Source organism: Phyllobates terribilis, unplaced genomic scaffold (assembly GCF_046119375.1).
Source record: "Phyllobates terribilis strain yellow unplaced genomic scaffold, ASM4611937v1 Scaffold_3__8_contigs__length_932513732, whole genome shotgun sequence".
Taxonomy (NCBI): Eukaryota; Metazoa; Chordata; class Amphibia; order Anura; family Dendrobatidae; genus Phyllobates; species Phyllobates terribilis.
The window spans coordinates 574,391,941-574,415,829 of record NW_027362763.1 but is presented as its reverse complement, the minus strand read 5'-3'; the positions used below and the strand labels follow the sequence as shown (position 1 = coordinate 574,415,829).

Sequence of the window (23,889 nt, the reverse complement as noted above, 5' to 3'; positions counted from 1 at the left end):
CGATTCCGACGTCTTCACTTCGCCCCCGGTCTCCAGCTAGAAGAGAATAGAGAAACTACCGCACTCCTGGAGTAGTGAGGTGCTCAGGTAGGGTTGCAAGCACGACGTAATATTTAGTAAATAACCTGGCACTCAAATAGACTTGAAGATTTTTTTAAAGAAATAATTGTTTAATGATAATGTAGTACATTAAGCAGAAGTTTCGGTACCAAGGACCTTCATCGGTGTACTACGACAGAAAATAACAAAAAATAAGTGTCACATAGACAATTGTAAACATGCAGCGTATTGCATAAATAGCATAGACATAGTAAAAAATCAAAATAAATGGTCATGGATATATAGCATAGGGTTAACAACAAGGGGAAACGGATGGGAGAGAGGGAGAGGATGGGGCAGGGAATGAAATGAAATAGAAATGTAATGGAACCTACCAGAAAATGTAGATCTAATGGATGAGACAGAAGCCTGGATGGGGTGAACTGAGAAAAGAATAGAGTGTGAGCCTCTGTGGAGATCATGCATGAAGGTAAAGGAGGAAAAGAAAGAGAAACTTTACCTGTTGGGTATAGTAACCACCGCTAGTCCAAGGCTGTGGGTGTATGTGGAGATAGAGGGGTTTATATGTGGCAAGAGGGTGGGTGTTAAGGGGGCCAAGAGCCAATCATTGGTGACAGTGGAGTGAATGGGAGCGATAGGAGCCGCGAAGCAGGACCTGAAGACCGGAAATGACGTCAGCCAGGTCCTGAAGCCTGCTTGCCGGTCACGTGACCGGAAGTGACACGCAGTTGCGTTCCACTGTGTGGTTCAGGGAGAGATGCAGAGAGAAGATCCAGCTAGAGGATGCAGGAGGGGTGGGAGCAGGAATAGGAACATCATTGGGATGATGTCTAGGGAAAACAAAAACGAGTATAAGTATATTGTATAGTTAGGTACATCAATGTATAAACTAGAATAGGAACGATTAAATCTCCAGATATGAAATCACAAGGGACATGTAACATTATGAATCTAGGCAAAATACATATGAAGGTGGTCAAGAAGTGACCAGCCTGTACATAATAACACGATGTAGAAAAGAAGAGTATATAATGAAATAAACATTTGGCTATTGATTGAATCAGCAAAAAAAAAAATTGCGGTTCACTGTGCGGTTCAGTGTGTTCAGGGAGAGATGCAGAGAGAAGATCCAGCTAGAGGATGCAGGAGGGGTGGGAGAAGAATTGGAACGTCATTGTGGCACCCCCATATGCAAATTGCTACATGGCTGCATTTGAGGAGGAGGTGATATACATCCATCCACTCTTCCAGACCCATTCTGTGGCCTGGAAACGCTACATTGACGATATTTTTTGCATATGGAGGGGGCCCCCTGAAACCATTACAGAATTCTTTGAATCACTCAATTCAGCCTGGGAGGGCCTTCGGTTTACCATCACGTCTAATAAAGAATCTATCAATTTCCTAGAAACGACCATCATCAAAGATGGGTCTGGCTATCTCTCATCTGACCTTTACGTTAAACCCACCGACAGAAATGGTCTTCTACATTTCTCTAGTTCACACCCCAGATCCATATTCTCTTCGGTTCCCAAGTCACAATTTCGTCGTGTTCAAAGTATAGTCAGCAACCCTGCCATCCAAAGCCAGAGACTACATGAGATGCAGAATAAATTTGTGGATAGAGGGTACCCAGTGGACACTCTATCTAAAGCGTTGGAGGGAACCACTCCGCCCCGCTACCCCTCCAATAACCGCATCCCATTTGTACATACCTACCACCCCATGGCTTTCATACTACACAGGAAAATCAGACAACACTGGAACATACTCCAAAAGGCGTACCCCTCCGTCCCCGGTTTCAAAGTCCCCTTCTTACCCTGCAATAAAAGGGCACCTAACATCCGTGACCGACTGGTACATGCCGATATTGGCACCACGAACACCAGACCTCGACAAAGATTTTTATCCACACCAAGAATGGGGACTTTTCCATGTCTCCAGTGTTACCAGTGTAATAACATCATTAGAGGCAGCACTTTTCGTCATCCACAATCAGGGAAACAATACAAGATCAAAGATAACTTCACCTGTAACTCTTCTTACGTCATTTGCATTATCATATGTCCCTGTGGTCTTACATACATTGGCGAAACGACCCAATGCATCAAAGACAGAATCTCAAAACATAAGTCCACTATAAGCTGTAAAAATCTGCTCCTACCCATCCCGGCACATTTTGCATCAGCAGGACACTCAGTATCGCAGCTCAAATTCCAGGTCATAGAACAAGTTGCCCCCCCAAGACGCGGGGGGGATCGTGTTCGTTTATTGAAATTCAGAGAAGCATACTGGATACATGAGCTACAGTCCCTGTCCCCGAAAGGTCTCAACAGAGAATATGATCTCTGTTCATTCATTTGAATACCCTGTTTTTGTCCTTTTACCATTATTATATATAATTGTTTTTTTTGCTGATTCAATCAATAGCCAAATGTTTATTTCATTATATACTCTTCTTTTCTACATCGTGTTATTATGTACAGGCTGGTCACTTCTTGACCACCTTCATATGTATTTTGCCTATATGTAATGTTACATGTCCCTTGTGATTTCATATCTGGAGATTTAATTGTTCCTATTCTAGTTTATACATTGATGTACCTAACTATACAATATACTTATACTCGTTTTTGTTTTCCCTAGACATCATCCCAATGAAGTTCCTATTCCTGCTCCCACCCCTCCTGCATCCTCTAGCTGGATCTTCTCTCTGCATCTCTCCCTGAACCACACAGTGGAACGCAACTACGCGTCACTTCCGGTCACGTGAGCGGCAAGCAGGCTTCAGGACCTGGCTGACGTCATTTCCGGTCTTCAGGTCCTGCGGCGCGGCTCCTATCGCTCCCATTCACTCCACTGTCACCAATGATTGGCTCTTGGCCCCCTTAACACCCACCCTCTTGCCACATATAAACCCCTCTATCTCCACATACACCCACAGCCTTGGACTAGCGGTGGACACCGCGTTCTACCTCCATTACAGCTACATGTGGTTACTATACCCTACAGGTAAAGTTTCTCTTTCTTTTCCTCCTTTACCTTCATGCATGATCTCCACAGAGGCTCACACTCTATTCTTTTCTCAGTTCACCCCATCCAGGCTTCTGCCTCATCCATTAGATCTACATTTTCTGGTAGGTTCCATTACATTTCTGTTTCATTTAATTTCCTGCCCCATCCTCTCCCTCTCTCCCATCCGTTTCCCCTTGTTGTTAACCCTATGCTATATATCCATGACCATTTATTTTGATTTTTTACTATGTCTATGCTATTTATGCAATACGCTGCATGTTTACAATTGTCTATGTGACACTTATTTTTTGTTATTTTCTGTCGTAGTACACCGATGAAGGTCCTTGGGACCGAAACGTCTGCTTACTGTACTACATTATCATTAAACAATTATTTCTTTAAAAAAATCTTCAAGTCTATTTGAGTGCCAGGTTATTTACTAAATATCCAGCCAGAAGAGAGGCGCTGCGGCAATGCTCCTCCCGGTCAGGTAAGTATGGCGCCGGAGATCGCGGTATGCGTTCAGTGTCTACGCATACCGCAATCTCCAGCACCATACACTCCTCTTACCTGTAACGGCTCCATGCGTTCTTCTGTCCGGAGCCAGACGGTGCGCCGCGCATGCGCAGTCTATAGAGGCTTCAGACAGAGGGACGCTTGGTCGGTTATATGATAGATACCGGTTGGTCCACTACTTTGTTCAAGTTTTTAATTTTGGCCCTCTGTGTGTTTGAGTTTGACATCCCTGCCTTAGACCCATTATGTACCGGACACTGCCTACCTCTAGTGTGCCCAGTGCAGGCAGCATTTGGACAAGTGCCTGATTTTTGCTGGCTAGTAAAACATATTTTAAGCAGGACTACATCTGATGAGTGACGTTAGAACTACAATACACTTACACTTGCCCAGGCGCTGTTGCAGTGTTTCTTAGTGTTTCATATAGTGATAGCACCACCTGTCCAGTTCTAACTCAAGTCCCGAGACCTTTACCCATGTTTTTCCTGTAATGTGTATGGGACTGATATCAATGTAGTACTTTGTATATAGAGAAAAATTAAAATCCATAAAGACATCTCCAGAGAGGGGACATAACACCCTCATATTGAACATATGGGATTAATTATAACTGGGGAAGTAAGAAAATAATTATAACCGAAGAATTGAGAGAGTGCTGACACTTCAACCTCCATTGAAGTGGTGACCTCCCGAAGTGACGAGGTAATTACAACAGATTTGCACTGGGAACCAGTCACCCAGACTGGAATTCGTTTACGTAGAGGCAGAGATGTTCATTTCCAAACCAAGAGCTTCCTCTGTTCAAAGCACGGATACCCAGACTTTTTGGAGCCAGTGGTAAGTGATGAATATTGGAGTTTCCATTGAGCCGATATTTATAGATATATTTTTGGCGTCATAGCAAAAGGGACAAACATAACACATTCACTCACATTACTGTAAGGCTATTCTAATCCCTCCAACTTAACATTGGTCCAAAGGCTATAGAGATGAAACACATCATGTTTCATCACTATAGAAAGGTATAATAGCAATAGGAATCATGACGACAATATATCCTACCTAGGGTCTTCAGGGGCGAAGATATCCCGTAAGTTGGGGATTTCATAATCTGCTAAAAGACCTAGCACAGCCCAGACTCAACAAGGGAGGTATGTGGGCATAATCTTGACCTAATAAAAATGAGAGTTTGGGTGTCTGTCATCGTTCATTCTGGAAGACATAGTTCCCTGTGAGAGTGTTCAACTTTCCTAATCTGGGCGCTTCTCTTCCTAAAGAGCCATTCCGGTTTAGTACTTCTCTTTCATTATTTTTTAATTGTATATACCGTATTGTTTTGTTGACATTTTTCTGTGTATATATATTTTTTTATAAATATTGCTTACCTTTCCTGATTAAATATATAAAATTTAATAGCTCTGTAAACAGCACCCCTGAAGCCATATGCCATCTGTAATGGGTGTTCAATCGTCCTGAAATAAACGATTGGTGGTGGCAGCTAGTAGTTCTTTTTGTTATTGTGGAGTTGCAGTGACCATAACGGGATATATCCCATGCATTTGAATCTAAGGTGTATATACCATACACTTTATTGAGTTCCCCAATAACTGGCCTTGTAGTGGAAGCAGCTGCGTCCTCATCCATCACTCATCAGTCAATTGTGTAATTGTCTTTCCGATTGGAGGCAGTGGAATTGCGTCCCCCACCAAATTAGTGGCGGTGGTGGGATCTGCGTGAACTCTCAGCTCTTATCCTTATGCTTGACATACTGGAGGCAGCGGTGGGATGTGTGATTGGTGTCCTTTGCGTCATCCTTGACACTTTATGTTAATCCCTTCATACCCAAGCTGACAAGGCAAATATTTTTAATTCTGACTAGTGTCACTTTATGAGGTGATAGCCCTGAAACATTTCAAGGGATCTCAGTAATTCTGAGAATATTTTTTGGGACATATTGTACTTCATGATAGTGATAAAATTTGTTTGACATGACTTTTCAAACATTTAATTTTTATGCCCTTAAACCAGAGAGTGATATCACACAAAATAGTTAATAAATAACATTTACCACATGACTACTTTACATTTGCATCATTTTTAAACATTTTTTGTTAGTAAGTTAGAAGGGTTAAAAGCTGATCAGTAATTTCTAATTTTTCCAACAAAACCATAGTTTTTTTTAGGGACCATATCACATTTAAAGTGACTTTGAGGAGCCTATTTGACAGAAAATTTTACTTTAGCCCAAAAATTTTGGAAGATGGACCTCAAACTTTGTTGTGCAATTTCTCCTGAGTACGCCAATACCCATATGCGGAGGAAAACTAATGTTTGGGCACATGGCAAGGCTCAGAAGGGAAGGAGCGTCAATTGACTTTTCGAATGCAAAATTGGATGGAATCGAGAATCGATGTCATGTCGCATTTGGAGAGTCCCTGGTGTGCCTAAACAGTTGAAACCTCCAGGTGACCCCATTTTGTAAACTAGACCTTTCAAGGAATTTAGCTAGAGGTGTGGTGAGCACCTTAAGGGTATGTGCCCACGATGCGTATTTCATGCGTATTTTGTGCGGAAATTTCCGCAGCGTAAACGCATGTTAGCCTTCAGCCATGGTCCCCTATGGCATTCCGCAATTGTAATGCCCATGCTGCGGAATTCTCTGCAGCGTTTTTGATGTGTGTTTACGCATGCGGAATTGCCATCTACAATGCAGTAGAAAACGCAAGGCAATTCTGCATGTGCAAAACGCGCGAATTACGTGCGAAAAAAAGCATGCCAAATTCCGCATGCGTTTTCAAGGAAAAAGGACATGCGGAAATGAAGCGGAAATTTCCGCTTCAATTGCGCATCGTGGGCACATACCCTAAGACTATGTGCCCACGATGCAGAAAATTTCCGCTTCATTTCTGCATCTCCTTGCCCGGAAAAACACGTGTGGATTTTGACACGTGTTTTTCAAGCGTTTTGACAGGCTTGATTGCCTTGCGTTTTTTAATGCATTGAGAAGGCAATGGACATGCTGCGGATTTTTTCGCACATCAAAAACGTTGCAGAAAAATCCGCAGCATGGGCATTGAAAGTGCAGATTGTCATTGGGGGCCATGAGGGACGGATTTCAAAGCGTTTCCCAAGCGTTTACGCTGCACAAATTCCGCAGCAAAAACGCTTGAAAAACGCATCGTGGGCACACAGCCTAAACCCCCCGGTTCGTCACGGAATTATATAACTTTGAGCCGTGAAAATAAAAAAAAAATCTAATTTTTTCCCACAAAAAATGCTGTTTTAGCCCAAAATGTTTCAGTTTCACAAGGGTAACAGGAGAAAATAGACCATGCAATTTGTTGTGCAATTTCTCCTAAGTAAGCAGATTCCCAATATGTGGTGAAAAACTACTGTTTGAGCTCACGGCAGGCTCGGAACAGGAGCACGATTGACTTTTGGAACGCAAAATTAGCTGGAATAGATAGCGGACCCCATGTCACGTTTGCAGAGCCCCTGATCTTCCTAAACAGTGACCCTATTTTGGAAGCTATACCCTTGAGAAATGCATCTAGTGGTGTAGTGAGCATTTTTAACCCTCAAGCGATTCCCAGAATTGTATAACATTTGGATGAGTCGATGGAAAATTATCGTTTTCTCCAATAAAATATTACTTTGGGCCTAAGTTTTCAATTTTCAAAAGGGAGAATAGGAGAAAATGCGTTGTTCAATGTCTCCTGAGTACGCCTATACCTCATATGTGGTCGAAAACTATTTTTGAGGCACAGTGCAAAGCTCAGAAGGGAAGGAGCGCCATATTGTAGTGTTGTAGTGCACATTTTGCTGGACTGGTGTCAGTGTGCCATGTCACATTGGCAGAGCCTCTGAGGTGCCAGAACCACAGAACTCCTCATAAGTGACCCCATTTTAAAAACTACACCTCTCAATAAATTCTTCTAGTGGTGCAGTGATCATATTAATACCGCAGGTGTGTCACAGAGCCTTATACCATTGGGAAGTGAAGAAAAAGAATTACATTTTTACCACAAAAATTTTGTTTTAGCCCCAGATTTTACATTGTCACACAGGAAAAATGCCTCCAAAATTTGTCACACAATTTCTGTTGAACTTGGAAATACATCATAATTGGCTGTACTGCTTAGCCATAGGGTGAGGCTCGAAACGGAAGGATTGATTCTTGGAGAACAACTTATCGTAGAATAGTTTGCAGACTCCATATACAGAGCCCCTAATAGCCAGAAGACAGACACAGGTCAGACGCGTTTACAGTGCCTCCATCTGCCTCATTAAAGGGAATCTTCCGCCGGGGGTTCCGTTTGAATCACATATTTCAGAGATTTACACGGAAACCCCCGTGTAAGCGCTCAGCGTAGTGTGCAGGATAAATGTGAGTCAAGCCTTACTGCAATCTTTGGGAGGCTGAATGAACAAATCAACAGCAGGTGAAGAATAGGTCGTCAGAAGCCATTTTACTGGAGGAACAAGAAATTTGCCTGCAGCAATATGGCGCCGCTGGCTGCGCTTGTGCAGTAGTATCTCTCGGCAACCGAGAGATGCTATTGCTCATGGGCGGGCAGCGGGGCCATTTTGCTGCAGGCAACTTTTCTTGATTTCTACCACAAATACACAGGCAATATATAAAACAGGAGGCAGGTCACTGAAGGCACAGTGATCTGTCAGAAGCCATATATAGGAATACATAAGTAGAGCACCAGATAAAGTCCCTCCCAAAAGGCCGCCCAGAAGCACGAGCATCTCATTATGTCAGAAATGAAAATAAAGATTATAAAAGAACCACTGGATGGATTTCATCAACAAAAGGTATCATATTACTCAGTGTAACGGCGTCCACGTGACAGTGTATGTGGTTTACTGCACATAATCCTGCTGACAGGTGCGCTTTACAAGAATCATTTATGATCCTGTGCTATCCTGTCAGTATAATCTTTTGCATCCAAACACTGATGAAAGTAGGACAGTAGAAGTCTGAATGAGGCCTAAAGGTGGTCGTACATAGTAGACTAAGGATGGCTGAACTAGTTGGCTATCTAAAAGAAAAAAGGGGAGTCAGTTAAAGCTGGCCTGACAGGAAGAATAATGCTTCCAATTTACCAGCAAGGATTGAAATTATTCCTGAAGCAGCAGGGAAAGTTTGGATTACAATTAAGTAGGCTTGATAAATACATCTTTTTCTTAAGGACTTGTCCTGCACTTGCACTTCTTTACCTACATAAGGGCTAAACAGAAATATAGCGGTGAGTAAATGATACATTATGGGCCCAATTCATCATATGAATTTATTTTACGTTTCTGTATTTTTGTCATTGACCCATTTTGCAACTTTTGTAGTGCAAACAGTTGCACATTTCGCTTGATGGTGCAAATTTGCACTGAAATAACTTACTGTATGTACATAAAATGTCTCGTGTACATAAAACTTTTTTAAAAAGTTGAAACCGATAAATCTGTCAAAAACATGTAGAAAATAAAAACTCCACCCAAAGTGGCAAACATTAAAAATAACCTGTCACCAAGTTTTTGATGTTATTTGACAGCAGCATGATGTTGGGGCAGAGAAACAGATTCCAGCGATGGATTACTTGCGGAGCAGCTTAGTGCAGTTTTGATAAAATAATGGTTTTCTCTGCTGCAGATCTACTTGTTCTTCGAATGCGGAGCTCTGTTTAACATGGCACACACCACTGATTATCAGCCTTCTGTCAATGTACTGTGTACACAGAAAGCGGTCAATCAGTGGTGGGGGGCGAATTGCACATAGCAGGTGGACTACATGACACGTGACAACTAGTCTCCTGATGATAAAACTCAGATTTTATTGAACCTACAACACGAAGCCTAGTAAGTGACACATCGATGGAATCAGTTCCTCTGCCCTGCATTATCCTGCTCTCAGATGGGGTAGGAAAACCTGGTGACAGATTCCCATAAAAATAAGGTGAACACAAAATATGCAAAATGAAAAACAGGTAAAAAACTCGAAAAACTAGACAAAAAAACAGGTGTAACTGCAATTATGACTTGGGTCCTTTGTGTTTTGGCTTTAGAGAACTTATGTTAGCAGCACACAAAGTGGTTACTGCTGTGATAGTCAATTTAGTTGAAGCTAGGCAGTGTATTTGTGTTTGTAGTGCGAGCAGAAACTCAATTCATCCTTTTGTACACAGTCATCACTGCAAAAGTATATGTGGTAGTACAAGGTTATAATTGCTCTCGAATACCTCTTGCCCCATTAAAACTTTCTCCATGGCAACTTTGGTTAGTTCACAAATGAAAATTACGTTTTCGTGCAAATCTTCTTTGATAGAACCAGATTTTGTTTTTAAGAAACTATATAAAAAGCCATAATAATTATAAAATTTAATATAAAACAGAAAATGCCAAGTTCATAATAAAAACAAATTAAATTATTTCCTAATAAAGGAACAGCTTTAATTGTAGTGTCCCAATAAAAACACTAAAAAGTGTTAAATGTCATAGTGTTACAAATGTTCTTCTTTATACTGGGAGGGTTCTATTACATGTGAGTTGGGCAGTGGAGACATACAAAAGGACTGATTTGCCCTCATCCGTGTAGGACTACAGCTATATTCATGATTAATGGAAACATAATCTTGCCGAGGAGAAGTCATTGCCTGATGCTGAATACTATAGTCAATAGAGTTAGAGCAACTGGGTGGCTGACAGGCATAATGTGGCATTTGAAAGAGCGAAATGCTAGATTCTTCCGTGAGTTTCTTCATCATCCCCTTGAACAAAATATCAGTTATAAGAACTTCTGATAATAGTCTTTGCTTGTCATCCATTTTGCGCAACTTTGCAGCAACCGTGACACCAAATGCATCAAATTCATCTTCTTTTTGGTTTAAAACGGCTGCAGCCTCAGAAAGCAGTTGTCGACTTAGATCATCGTTGACAGGCTTTCGCTTTTTCTGGCTTGGCACTGGAGTGGGTGCCTGCTGCTGCTTCTGTTGGTGGTGTTGTATTTCAATGATTTCTTGGGGTGGACTACGAATACAAACCTAAAAAAAAAATAGAAAAGAAAATTGTTACAAATCGATTGTCAAGGAGTAAGACAAAAGAAAAATGTTTGCTATAAGCAGTTATTCTCGAGTTGTGGCTTGCGCGCAGCAGGTCTCTAGCCTTTCACTGCCTTTGGTTCTGGGGGAGCGAGTACTCTCTGAGTGACCGTTCTGAGTCTGTAGCTTTCTTCTACCACTGAACTTCTAATTACTACTGTGACACATTACAAATTTATCAGGGGCTTGTTCTGATAAGTCTTCAGTCACTGTCACTATATTCGTATATAAACATAACACTGCACTGGAACAAGCATATGGCTCTAGTGAGCAATGGACAGGACAAATACTGTGAAAATTGCCATTGGTGGGGGCTGCAGGATTGTTATTTTGCAGGACTAATAACCCATCAGGAGCTGAGAGAGAAGGGGAGATAAGCAGCTGCAGTATGGAAATCAATGAACTGGAGAGAGTTAAACGGGCATTCCCATCTTCAAGATCCTATCTCAATATGTAGTAGGTGTAATGATAATAATAACATTAGCAAATAGCTCCAAAGACAAATGTTGAATAGTTCTTCTGATTAGCCATGTTGATTACTCCAATTGCAGGGCATTGCAGTAGCTTAAATATCCATGGTTTCGTCCACTCACATAGCGGCAGTTTGTTGTTAGTGGCCGTAACCATAGATATCTAAGCTACTACAATGCCCTGTAAATGGAGTAAGCGACATAGCTAATCAGTAGAACTATACTGCATTTCTAATTGGAGCTATTTGCTAATATTATTATACCAACTACAAATTGGGATATGATCTTTGAGATGGGAAAACCCCTTTAAGGCCATGTTAACATGTTCAGTATTTTGTCAGTATTTTACATCAGTATTTCTAAGCCAAAATCAGGAGTGGAACGATCAGGAAAAGTATAACAGAAAGATGTGCACCACTTCTGCATTTTTCACCCACTCCTGGTTTTGCCTTATAAATACTTATTTAAAATACTGACCAAATACCGAACATGTGCACATGGCCTAACTCTTGCCTGGAATGTATCCACTGAGCATACTGGTGGATGGTCTCCTTGGAAACAAGCTGTACACTATGTAGGATATAAGTTCTCATAGCAGAAGCGCCACAGCAGATAGAAAAAGCAATTCAATTGCAATCTTGCTTATTTTCATGACCAATTTCATAATGTATAGTGCAAACATATGGAGATATTAGTCTGTATGTAACAAGTAATTCCGGTATCATTAGCTGTACATCTACATTTACATGCACACTGTTACAACATATTAAAAAAAAAATCTCACACACTGAGTACCCAAATATAGTGTGCTTCCTGCTAATATCAAAATAGTAATAGTCAGATAAATATCTTGAGCAAGTTGGAACATTTCACATCAAAAGAAAAGGATTTTGGTGATGGCTTTTAGGGAAACTTTTTTATACTTTATTTACCAAAATACTCACAGCGTGAGTATGCGTGCTCATCACTGGCTCCTGTCACAGTCCACTGCTCAGTACTGTATTGCAGACATGAGCCAATGAAGAGAGGCACACTGGCACTGAGCGTGGCTGCGCTCCTGCAATATCCGTGCAGAGATCAATCAAGATAACAAAGAGCTTAATATGCATATTAAGGGGGTGTAACAGTGCACCATGCCCTTGGCCACTCAAAGGGTGCACCAAAGCCCCCTTATTTGCATGCGATTTTTTTTTTCTGGCAACTTATTCACTAAAATCTATATTGCAGGTATCACTTTTTTTTTTTTTTTTTTAATGGGGTTAAGTCCCTTAGATACAGTTGTGCTCAAAAGTTTACATACCCCAGCAGAATTTTTCCTTTCTTGGCCTTCTTTCAGACAATATGAATGATAACAAAAAAACTTTTCTCCACTCATGGTTATTGGTTGGGTGAAGACATTTATTGTCAAACTACTGTGTTTTCTCTTTTTAAGTCTTAATGACAACCAAAAACATCCAAATGACCCTGATCAAAAGTTCACATACCCTGGTGATTTTAGCCTGATAACATGCACAGAATTTGACACAAATGGGTTTGAATGGCTACTAAAGGTAACAACCTCAACTGTGACCTGTTTACTTGTAATCAGTGTGTGTGCATAAAAGCTGAGTGAGTTTCTGGGATCCAGACAGACTCTTGCATCTTTCATCCAGCCACTGATGTTTCTGGATTGTGAGTCATGGGGAAAGCAAAAGAATTGTCAACAGATCTATGGGAAAAGGTAGTTGAACTGTATACAGTGGTGGCCAAAAGTATTGGCACCCCTGCAATTCTGTCAGATAATACTCAGTTTGTTCCTGAAAATTATTGCAATCACAAATTATTTGGTATTATTATCTTCATTTAATTTGCTTGCAAGGAAAAAACACAAAAAGAGAATGAAGCAAAAATCAAATCATTGATCATTTCACACAAAACTCCAAAAATGGGCCAGACAAAAGTATTGGCACCCTCAGCCTAATACTTGGTTGCACAACCTTTTGCCAAAATAACTGCGAACAACCGCTTCCGGTAACCATCAATGAGTTTCTTACAATGCTCTGCTGGAATTATAGACCATTCTTCTTTGGCAAACTGCTCCAGGTCCCTGATATTTGAAGGGTGCCTTCTCCAAACTGCCATTTTGAGATCTCTCCACAGGTGTTCTATGGGATTCAGGTCTGGACTCATGGCTGGCCACCTTAGAAGTCTCCAGTGCTTTCTCTCTCACACTGGGCCCTACATTATGCTGCAAAATTTGTTGGTAGTCTTCAGACTTCATAATGCCATGCACACGGTCAAGCAGTCCAGTGCCAGAGGCAGCAAAGCAACCCCAAAACATCAGGGAACCTCCGCCATGTTTGACTGTAGGGACCGTGTTCTTTTCTTTGAATGCCTCTTTTTTTTTCCTGTACACTCTATGTTGATGCTTTTTCCCAAAAAGCTCTACTTTTGTCTCATCTGACCAGAGAACATTCTTCCAAAACGTTTTAGGCTTTCTCAGGTAAGTTTTGGCAAACTCCAGCCTGGCTTTTTTATGTCTCGGGGTAAGAAGTGGGGTCTTCCTGGGTATCCTACCATACAGTCCCTTTTCATTCAGACGCCGACGGATAGTACGGGTTGACACTGTTGTACCCTCGGACTGCAGGGCAGCTTGAACTTGTTTGGATGTTAGTCGAGGTTCTTTATCCACCATCCGCACAATCTTGCGTTGAAATCTCTCGTCAATTTTTCTTTTCCGTACACATCTAGGGAGGTTAGCCACAGTGCCATGGGCTTTAAACTTCTTGATGACTCTGCGCACGGAAGACACAGGAACATTCAGGTCTTTGGAGATGGACTTGTAGCCTTGAGATTGCTCATGCTTCCTCACAGTTTGGTTTCTCAAGTCCTCAGACAGTTCTTTGGTCTTCTTTCTTTTCTCCATGCTCAATGTGGTACACACAAGGACACAGGACAGAGGTTGAGTCAACTTTAATCCATGTTAACTGGCTGCAAGTGTGATTTAGTTATTGCCAACACCTGTTAGGTGCCACAGGTAAGTTACAGGTGCTGTTAATTACACGAATTAGAGAAGCTGTTAGGTGTATTTTTTCATTGAAGACAAATTAAATGAAGATAATAATACCAAAGAATTTTTGCAATCATTTTCAGGAAGAAACTGAGTATTATCTGACAGAATTGCAGGGGTGCCAATACTTTTGGCCACCACTGTAACACAGGAAAGGGATACAAAAAAATATCCAAGGAATTGATAATGCCAGTCAGCAGTGTTCAAACTGTGATTAAAAAATGGAAAATCAGGGGCTCTGTAAAAACCAAACCACGGACAGGTAGACCAACAAAAATTTCGGCCAAAACTACCAGGAAAATTGTTCAGGATGCAAAGAAAAACCCACAAATAAGATCAGCTGAAATTCAGGACTCTCTGAAAACTAGCGGTGTGGCTGTTTCAAGATGCATAATAATAAGAAGGCACTTGAAGAAAAATGGGCTGCATGGTCGAGTCTCCAGAAGAAAGCCATTACTGCGCAAATGCCACAAAGTATCTCGCCTACAATACGCCAAACAGCACAGAGACAAGCTTCAAAGCTTCTGGAACAAGGTAATTTGGAGTGATGAGACCAAAATTGATCTTTTTGGCCACAACCATAAATGTTACATTTGGAGAGAGGTCAACAATGCCTATGATGAAAGGAACACCGTTCCTACAGTAAAGCACGGAGGTGGATCGCTGATGTTTTGGGGATGTGTGAGCTACAAAGGCACAAGAAACTTGGTAAAAGTTGAAGGAAAGATGAATGCAGCACGTTATCAGCAAATACTAGAGGCAAATTTGCACTCATCAGCCCAGAAGCTGTGCATGGGACGTACTTGGACTTTCCAACATGACAACGATCCAAAACACAAGGCCAAGTCGACCTGTCATTGGCTACAGCAGAACAAAGTGAAGGTTATGGAGTGGCCATCTCAGTCTCCTGACCTCAATATCATTGAGCCACTCTGGGGAGATCAGGTTCATTTGGATGTTTTTGGCTGTCATTAAGATTTAAAAAGAGAAAAGAGAAAATACAGTAGTTTGACAATAAATGGCTTCACCCAACCAATAACAAAAAACCTTTTTCTCCACTCATGGTTATCATTCATATTGTCTGAAAGAAGGCCAAGAAAGGAAAAATTCTGCCGGGGTGTGTAAACTTTTGAGCACAACTGTACCTTTATAAGATGTTTAGCTTGCATTTCTTTGGGGTGACAAAATCCCTTTAAAACACACCCAAAAAATATTAAACCCCCATTGTCATATAAAATATAAAAAAAATCTGTAAATCAATCTCCAGTAGGAGAAAGAGCTTACAATCTACAACCTACCTTGAAATAGAATTACACAGTTGACATATGTGGCAGAAAGGAAATCCATGCAAATTAGCTAAGAAGTGACAAAACTAATTAAAACTCCTTTTGAAGCTCAGACTCCCTGGTGTGGATAGGTAATTTAAACTGGTATATTTGCTGGGAATAGACATGAAGTCTGGGGTTTGTTTGATAAAAGGAGAAGTAGGATCTTCTCCAGGATCAGCTGCTATGATGAAAGAACTTCCCCAGAATTTGTGTCTCCAATGTACAGTTATGAATATTGGGGTTAATATTGATCCAATATTGATGGGACATACATTTTCAACTTCAGGACTCCTATGAAAAAATATGCATATTCTTCCCCTAACTGTGAGACCTGTCAATCAGCCGCAAATCAATAGTGGCCAGATAGGAAGCATGGCATAGCTGTTGTCAGCTAAGGAAAGGTAAAATCCCGATAAAAAATATGACTGTGATGTCTAATGCCTGTGATCGTCAGGAGTGAAGATATCGTGGATGTTGGGAATATCATAATTTTCTGGACCTGAAGCCACATCCCATGACTAGCCCTGTTATGAGTCATCAAGCGGAGGAGTGAGGGTGTAACTTAGGTGCGGATAAAAACACAAGGCAAATTATGGTCTGTGTCTAATGCCGGAAGATACATCGCAATGTAGGCTTGAGCCACGTTTTTCAGTCGGATGGCTTCCACCCGCTAATCTCTGAAGTCATTGTAGTGAAGTCAGGTTTAGTGCTTTTCTTTTGTTAATCCTCTTTATTTTGTGTAAATGTATATGCTGTATTGTTTTGTCCCCATTGTAAAATCTTTTGTATATTATTTTATAAACACTGCCTATCATTCTGGATTAAATATAAAATTTAATAGTTCTGTTCCTTTTGTTCTGTAAATCACACCCTACTTGAAACCACGCGTACAATCGGCCTATAAATGATTGGTGGTGGCAGCTAATAATCTTTCTTGAGTTATTGTTGAGTTAGCAAAGACCGTACGGGGGTATATATATATTCCAGGCGTTGGAATCGGAGGTGTATATACCATACGCTCACTGTTAGTCCTCCAATAACCAGCCTATTAGTGGCAACAGCCTGCGGCCTCCTCCCTTAACCCCTTAATGACCGGAGCATTTTCCTATTTTACAATTTCGTTTTTTACTCCCCTTGTTCTCAGAGCCATATTTCTTTTATTTTTCGGTCAATATGGCCATGTGAGGGCTTATTTTTTGCAGGACGAGTTGTACTTTTGAATGGCATCACTGATTTTACCATATCGTGTACTGGAAAAAAAAATCCAAGTGCAGTGAAATTGCAAAAAAGTGCAATTCCACAGTTGCTGTTTTTTTTTTTACCACGTTCATTGAATGCTAAAACTGATCTGCCATTATTATTCTCTAGGTATTTTTGAGTTCGTAGACTTAGATTCTTTTTTTATTTAAATAGTGGAAAAAAAATCCAAAGTTTGCACACACACAAAAAAAAAAAGGCGCCATTTTCCAAGACCCGTAGCGTCTCCATTTTTCGGGATCTGGGGCTGGGTGAGGGCTGGTTGTGTGCCGAACTGACGTTTTTATTGATACCATTTTGGGGTAGATCCGATGTTTTGATCGCCCATTATTGAATTTTATTGCAATGTTGCGGCGACCAAAAAAACGTAATTCTGGGGTTTAGAATTTTTTTCTTGTTACGCCGTTTACCGATCGGATTAATTCTTGTTTTATATTGATAGATCGGGCGATTCTGAACGTGGCGATATCAAATATGTGTATGTCTGATTTTTATTGTTTTATTTTGAATGGGGCGAAAGGGGGGTGATTTAAACTTTTATATATATATATTTTTTTTTTAAATATTTTTAAAAACATTTTTTTTTTTTTTTTTACTTACTGCCTGCTTCAATAGTTTCCATGGGAGACTGATCAGCTTTGCTACATACAGGCGATGAGCAGATCACCTGTATGTAACAGATTTGATCACTTGCTATGAGCGCCGACCACTGGGCGAGGCTCATAGCAATCTGGCCATGACAACCACAGGGGTCTGCTGCAGACCCCGGGTTATCATACCAACCCATCGGTGACCCGCGATTATGTGATGGGGTCACCGATGGGCGGGGTAAGTGACGTGCTTCCGGCGTGGCACTGTTAAATGCCGCTGTTAGAGATTTAACTACTTAACAGCCGTGGGTGGGTCGCAATTCCAACCGAGGCTCTTGCGGGCACATTTCAGCTGTATAAATCAGCTGACATGTGCACGATTAAGTGGGCAATTGGGTAATTGTCCTGACGATAGTGGGCAGCAGAGGGCAGTTTGTGACAAAAAGATAACCACATGGTGGGTTCAGCATGACCCCACCCCCCGCCGGCTGTGATCTTTGACAACCAGTTTCATTAAAAAGATTGAGTAAGAATGAGTGTTTAGTAATAGGCCACATTCACACATCAATGATACCTCCTAGTGCTATCCATTTTTTTTCCTCAAAATAGTACACTGACTCAGAGCTTATTGATCCATATATCAATTTCCGATCTGTGAGACTTATAACATGTCCCATTCTCATCGGTATTGTAGATCAGACTCAGCCGTTAAAATCTATGGGTATCCCTGTAAAACAGATCGGATACGGAAGACATTCTTTGTACTTCAGAGCTCCGTTCCAAAGCTCCGTTCTAGTTTCATCCGCTTTTTAACTGATCCATTTCTTAGAGTCAAATGGATAATAAAAGTTCAGACAGCTAAAACGGATGAAACTCAGATGGAAAACTGAAGTACAAAGTATGCCTTCATTGTTTAATCTGTTTTAGAAGGATTCTTATAGAGTTTAATGGACGTGTCTGGTCCGCACAATGGATGAGAATAGGACATGCTCTGAGTCTCACGGTTTCAGAGATACAGATCTGTTTGTAAAACCAATGTGTCTATAATCCATGTAATTAGAATTACGTGTGTGGCCCTAGAAAAAAAAAAAGGGACAGCACAAGGATGTGCCACACGAATGTGTGAATGCAAACTTATACTACACATATCGCCCAACTCTCTTCTGCTATTGCACTGAAATGTCACAGACTAGAAGGATAATAAGGTACATCATCCCTACTACAATAAACCCTATGATATATACATTTAACAAGTAATAAAAACAAATGAAAGTGAAAAAAAAAAAAATTCCTGCCACGACATGGCTGCAATTTGCATAGAAGTCATGCACACTTTTTATAAAATGCCAGAACGGTTATCTCACATAATCAAGTACTTCCTCGCATTAATTTTTGTCTACACACCACCATTTTATGCTACAAAATATTTTTTTTTGTGCGATTGTACTTTGTACATAGGTCTATCCCATACACCAAAGAGGCACGTTAGAACAATTGGAACCTATTGTGAGGCATCTGAACCATGTAAAATGTCGAATTCAAAAATATGAAACAGCTTTGGGCATAGGGTAAACTGGCAGATCTCTTGCAGTGCATTTCCAATTGGAAAATCTTTTACATAATTTGGCCTTGTTCGCAAGCAGTTTTTTTTTTCACGTGATATTTAAGGGTAAAAAAATGAATGAGATCTTACATTTCATGCAGCTTATTTTTTCCATGCGGATTTCAACCACAGCATTTTTGCAGCATGTCAATTCTTTCAACTCCTTTGCAGTATTTTTCACCAATTCAAATAAATGTGAAAATGCAATTTAAAATCAAAAACTCACGTAAAAACATGTATTTAACGCATCATTTTCCTGCCAACACGCTGGTTTTTGGTACAGAAAAATCTGCTGCAAATACTCAATTTGTGCACATACTCTCATAATATCGGAATTGTGAATGAGATTTTAATAAATCCGCAGACTAAATTAACCGGAGATGTGGACATTCAGTGCAAAGGGTATAATGTGCAGTAAATTAGCACAATTTCATGGGGATGAGACAGAAAAAAGATACCAAAATAAGTTTGCACAATATTTTTTTAATTATTTACATTACATTTGTCTCTACTTTGTAATCTGGCGTCAAACAGAAGTTATCATTTAGAAACCTACTTTAAAAGTGGAGTTCCTCCATATCCAAAAGAAAACAAGCTCCAACTTTACTTTTTTTGGTCCTTCTGGCTAAAATTGAGACGTTTTATTAGCGATTGAAGTAACTGGAATTTAGGCCAATGTCATTCATTTGGATAGCAAATTAAATGAAAAACAAATACATATAATGTGAAATACTATAGGAGCTAAACGTATGTCTAAAGTGTGTCCCTTTTAGAGCACAAAGGAAAACTATGCTAAACTATGTCTCAACTAGATGGTCAAATGGTGTTAATGGGCTCTGTTCACATGTATACAATGACTCTCAAGTTTTGTCAACTTTTTTCTTATTATTGATAAGAACTGTGCATGGTGAGGTGCTCTTCCACACATCTATTTAGGTGCAGTTCACTCCATTAGTCACTGTGGGCCATCTGTATTTGTAATAATCTGCTTACAATTATTCAGGCATAGCCTTCATGCCTTGGTAATTAGTCCTGCATCCTTGCAGTGCTGGGGTCTTGGGTTCAAATCCCCCCAAGGACAACATCTGCAAGGAGTTTGTATGTTCTCCCTGTGTTTGCGTGGATTTCCTCTGGGTACTCGTTTCCTCCTACACTCCAAAGACTTAGATTGTGAGCCCCAATGGGGATAGTGAAGATAATGTCTGTAAATATGTGGAATATGATGGCGCTATATAAGCACAGCATAATAAATAAGCATGGGCAGTTTAGGCAGCTTTGTTCCTCAAAGTTTAGGAGCATATTGCAGTTTTGTCACAGTCTTAGGGATCTGGTGTCTGTAGTAGGTTAGGGAATCTGTATGTTTCATGGGTGTGGTGTGGTATCTGCATTTAGTCTGGTCTATGGTCCAAATCCATTTGCTAGTCATGGATAAGGTTTTGAATCAGAATTGACATAGGGATCTGGATCTGAATTTGTACAACATTCATATAACCTAGTCAGTGTTTTTTTTTTTTTTTAGCGGATTGGTCTGGTGGTCACAATTTATTTAGAGCAGGGGTCCCCAACTCCAGTCCTCAAGGCCACCGACAGGTGATGTTTTCAGGATTTCCTTAGTATTGCACAGGTGATAATTCCATCACCCGACCTGTTGGTGGGCCTTGAGGACTGGAGTTGGGGAGCCCTTATTTAGAGGCCTGCTCCGAGGTCTGAATTGTAATGCAGGCTCTTTAGCAGCCTGGCCTATTCAGTGGTCTGGTTTAATTAGAGGCAAAGATGTTGCATCAAAAATCTCTGCAGTAGCAGAATAAGACATCATAGCAGTCTGAGATGGATGAACAAGTAAAACAACTACAATCAGAAGGCGTTTTCCTGCAAACTACTGAATTTATAAAAAACCTACACCCTGAAATGTCTGTTTTACCAAACACTTGTAACCCACTAAGAGTCAGTGTTGCGGAGTTTGAATTGACTATTGATTGACCCTTTCACCAAGAGGACGTGTCCTTACACAGTATGATACTATAAGCAAGGATTTAGCACTTTGAAAAGGGGAATAGTAGTAACAACTAATTGTCAGTTTCATTATAGAAAGCAGGTGTTCACTAGAGACAATGTGGAAGGTTGAGAAAGGAGCCCCACTGTCTATTTAATCCAGAACAGTTTACCACAAAGTATAAATGTAGTAAACGTGATCCAATAGTCAATACAAGTGAACACCTCCATAACAACTAATGAAAAAGTGGATAATAAATGCGTGCTTCAGTTTTGTGTAATGCAGACATATGGTTTATGTTGCTTCAGAGAACTGTACCCACAGCAATATAGCAGAAAGTCTTAGTAAAGGGCGATTATTAAGTACATGGGATAAACACAATTCCAACATCAACACTAATCTATTCAAATGGAAGCAGTCAGTACTGAAAATGTTGGATGACAGCTGGAAAATGACTGCCAACAGCTCTTTGTGGTCTGGTAACTGTAATAGCAAGCTGTCACGGAGCCAGCTTTGATCCAGCCCACAGAGTGACTGACCATGCGTGAGATAGCTAAATCAAATTGTTCATCTCAACTGATCCCTAAAGCACAGTTTGTACTGACACAGGTTACCCGAATGTTCTGTGACAAAATTCAGCAACGTCATACCTGGGCTATGTTTGTATTTTCCCCAGCACTCTCTAGGCTGTCATCTGTGTTTTCCTCCTCTGGCCGCACGTCATATGTCTCAGGATAGTTGAATACACACTGTATTTGCTCGTCCTGATCAATTGTAAATTTGAGAAGGTCAAAGTACCATAAGCGTGGTATATACACGTCATCATCGGATGCACCAGATGTTCTTGAAGACTCCATTTTCTTTAGTTGCCTTTTGAACACTGTTCTTAAATTAGAAATCTTATGTTTAACAAGCTCTACAGTCGCTGCGGGGCAAACAGTCTTACAGAGATTTACCAGTGTTTCATATGCTTCGGCTTTTTTCTGTCTGTTGGAATAATCTGCGCATTTCACTTTCCACAAGCAAGGAAAAGATCGGTACAATTCAATAAATTCTTTTAAGAAATCAGGGTTCATAAATATCTCTGCAGACATTTTCTTCTTTGCAACAATTACCTACAAAAATATACTATGAATTATAATATTGCCTTCTTTTTAACATTAAATAAAACTGAATTTTCGATTATATGGATCATTACAATGTGTAAAAAATTAAAGAAAAACTTCAAAAATGCTGTCCATTCAGTAATGAGAAGTGTGGAAGCTGTACAATAATACTTTTTGTGCAAGGTGACAGCTTCTCTGTTGGTTTTGTATTCTCATGATAATGTTGCCCTCCAGTATTACGGCAATTCCTCCTTGTCATAGGAACATCTTGTGGACCAAACCAACATCCACATCAGTGTATTATGGCTACAACAGGAGCTTGGATGTGAGCCTTAAAGAAGTTGTCCATTACTTTATATTACCCACCCCCCCACCCCCAATGTATACCCCTGGGGACCCTAAGGATTTTTGCAAATACCTTACGTTGCTCTTTCTGCCTGTGAGTGGCGCTATCAGAACTGGGGTCGCCTTGGTGGCTGCTGGGTTGTGGGAGGGGTTACCCCCTGCATCACACCCAGCATCCACCACGCGCTTTCCCAATGACACTTGTCGTGACATCAGCGGATGTCAGAGCCGGCTGCAGCCGGGGGTCACGTGATGCCTTTGAGAGGCCAGTGAAAGCACCGCTCACAGGCAGTATCTGCAACGTAAGCTAAGTACAAAAATCCTTAGGGGCCCCAGGGGGATACATTGGGGGGGGTAATCTAAAGTACAAGTACTGGACAACCCCTTTAAACTGGAAGCAATTTAGATCTACAAAATGAAGCAGGAAGAAATTGATAAAAACTAGTGCAAATGCCCTGGTTTTTGGAGTGCTTGGTATAGGTTCTCCTCCCCAAAACCTAAATGAAAGGACTAACTTCAACTTAAAGAGCACAGAACAGGAAGAGTGATCATGAGGGTACCTAAATAGAAGCGATCCAGGCATCAGGAATTCAAGCACGACAGAAATTAAGCTTAGTTTAATGAATTTGGAGAATTTGACCAGTGACCTTGTTACAGATGCAGCAACTGTTAAATAATGATGGACGAACCCGTGACTGTTCAGGTTCGGCTAATTGACCCGAACGCCAAACAGTTTTCTAAAAGTTCGGATTCGGGTACCAGAACAGTACCTGAACCCCAACACGGACCCCATTCATATGAATGGAGGAGCCGAACATACCTGGTTTCCTGTGCTGTCATTTGCATGACAGTGCAGGAAACACGGGCTCTGAGCAGCGGTACATGCTTACCTCAGTCAGAGCGCTGTGGGATCATGCAGACAAATGTCAGCATGATCACACAGATATGACAGTGACCCGCGGTAAAAAGCTTACCATGGGTCATAGGCGCCAGCCATCATCAGCCGGCGCCAGCTGCCATAGGATATAGCAAGCCCAGGCGCCGCTGGATGGGAGCAGTAGTCTCTCATCCGCCGGTGCCTGGAGTGAAAGTAAAAAAATAAGTTAAAATTAATGAAAAAAAATATTCAAATACAAAGAAAAAAACACATTACACTTGCCTACACCTTGTCCCCGATGTTCTCTTCCCCTGCAAAAAAACAACAACCACGAAATAGTCACCCTACACCTAGTCCCCGAAGCCATTGTCCCCTGTAATAAAGGTAAAATTATAAACCAACCTCATCCTCACCTGTCCGCCGTAGTCCATATAGAGAGGGTCCCATGTCAATCTCATGAATAGAAAGGCCACATTGTGAAATGTGACCGCTCTATTCAGCAGCCGGCGATACCCTGACAGGAGCGCGATCGCTACAGTCAGTGCACTGCCTGAGCTGCCGGGAGTGAGGTCAGATGAGTTCA

At 40.9% G+C, this 23,889-nt stretch overlaps 1 protein-coding gene across 2 annotated transcripts in view; it reads right to left on the bottom strand.

The window, feature by feature from the left end:
- Positions 1–9,954: 9,954 nt before the first annotated feature.
- LOC141258247 (uncharacterized) overlaps positions 9,955–23,889 on the bottom strand; it is an 80,530-nt gene continuing 66,595 nt past the window's right edge. Inside the window, exons 3-5 of one of the 2 annotated variants that reach the window (XM_073673261.1) lie at positions 21,629–22,093; positions 19,542–19,610; positions 9,955–10,631 (exon numbers count right to left, since the gene is read on the bottom strand). In XM_073673261.1, coding sequence (XP_073529362.1) covers positions 10,092–10,631; positions 19,542–19,610; positions 21,629–22,093 — 1,074 coding nt within the window. In that variant the 3' untranslated portion in view covers positions 9,955–10,091. The remainder of the gene's footprint in view (positions 10,632–19,541; positions 19,611–21,628; positions 22,094–23,889) is intronic. The other variant, XM_073673262.1, reaches the window with a different exon arrangement.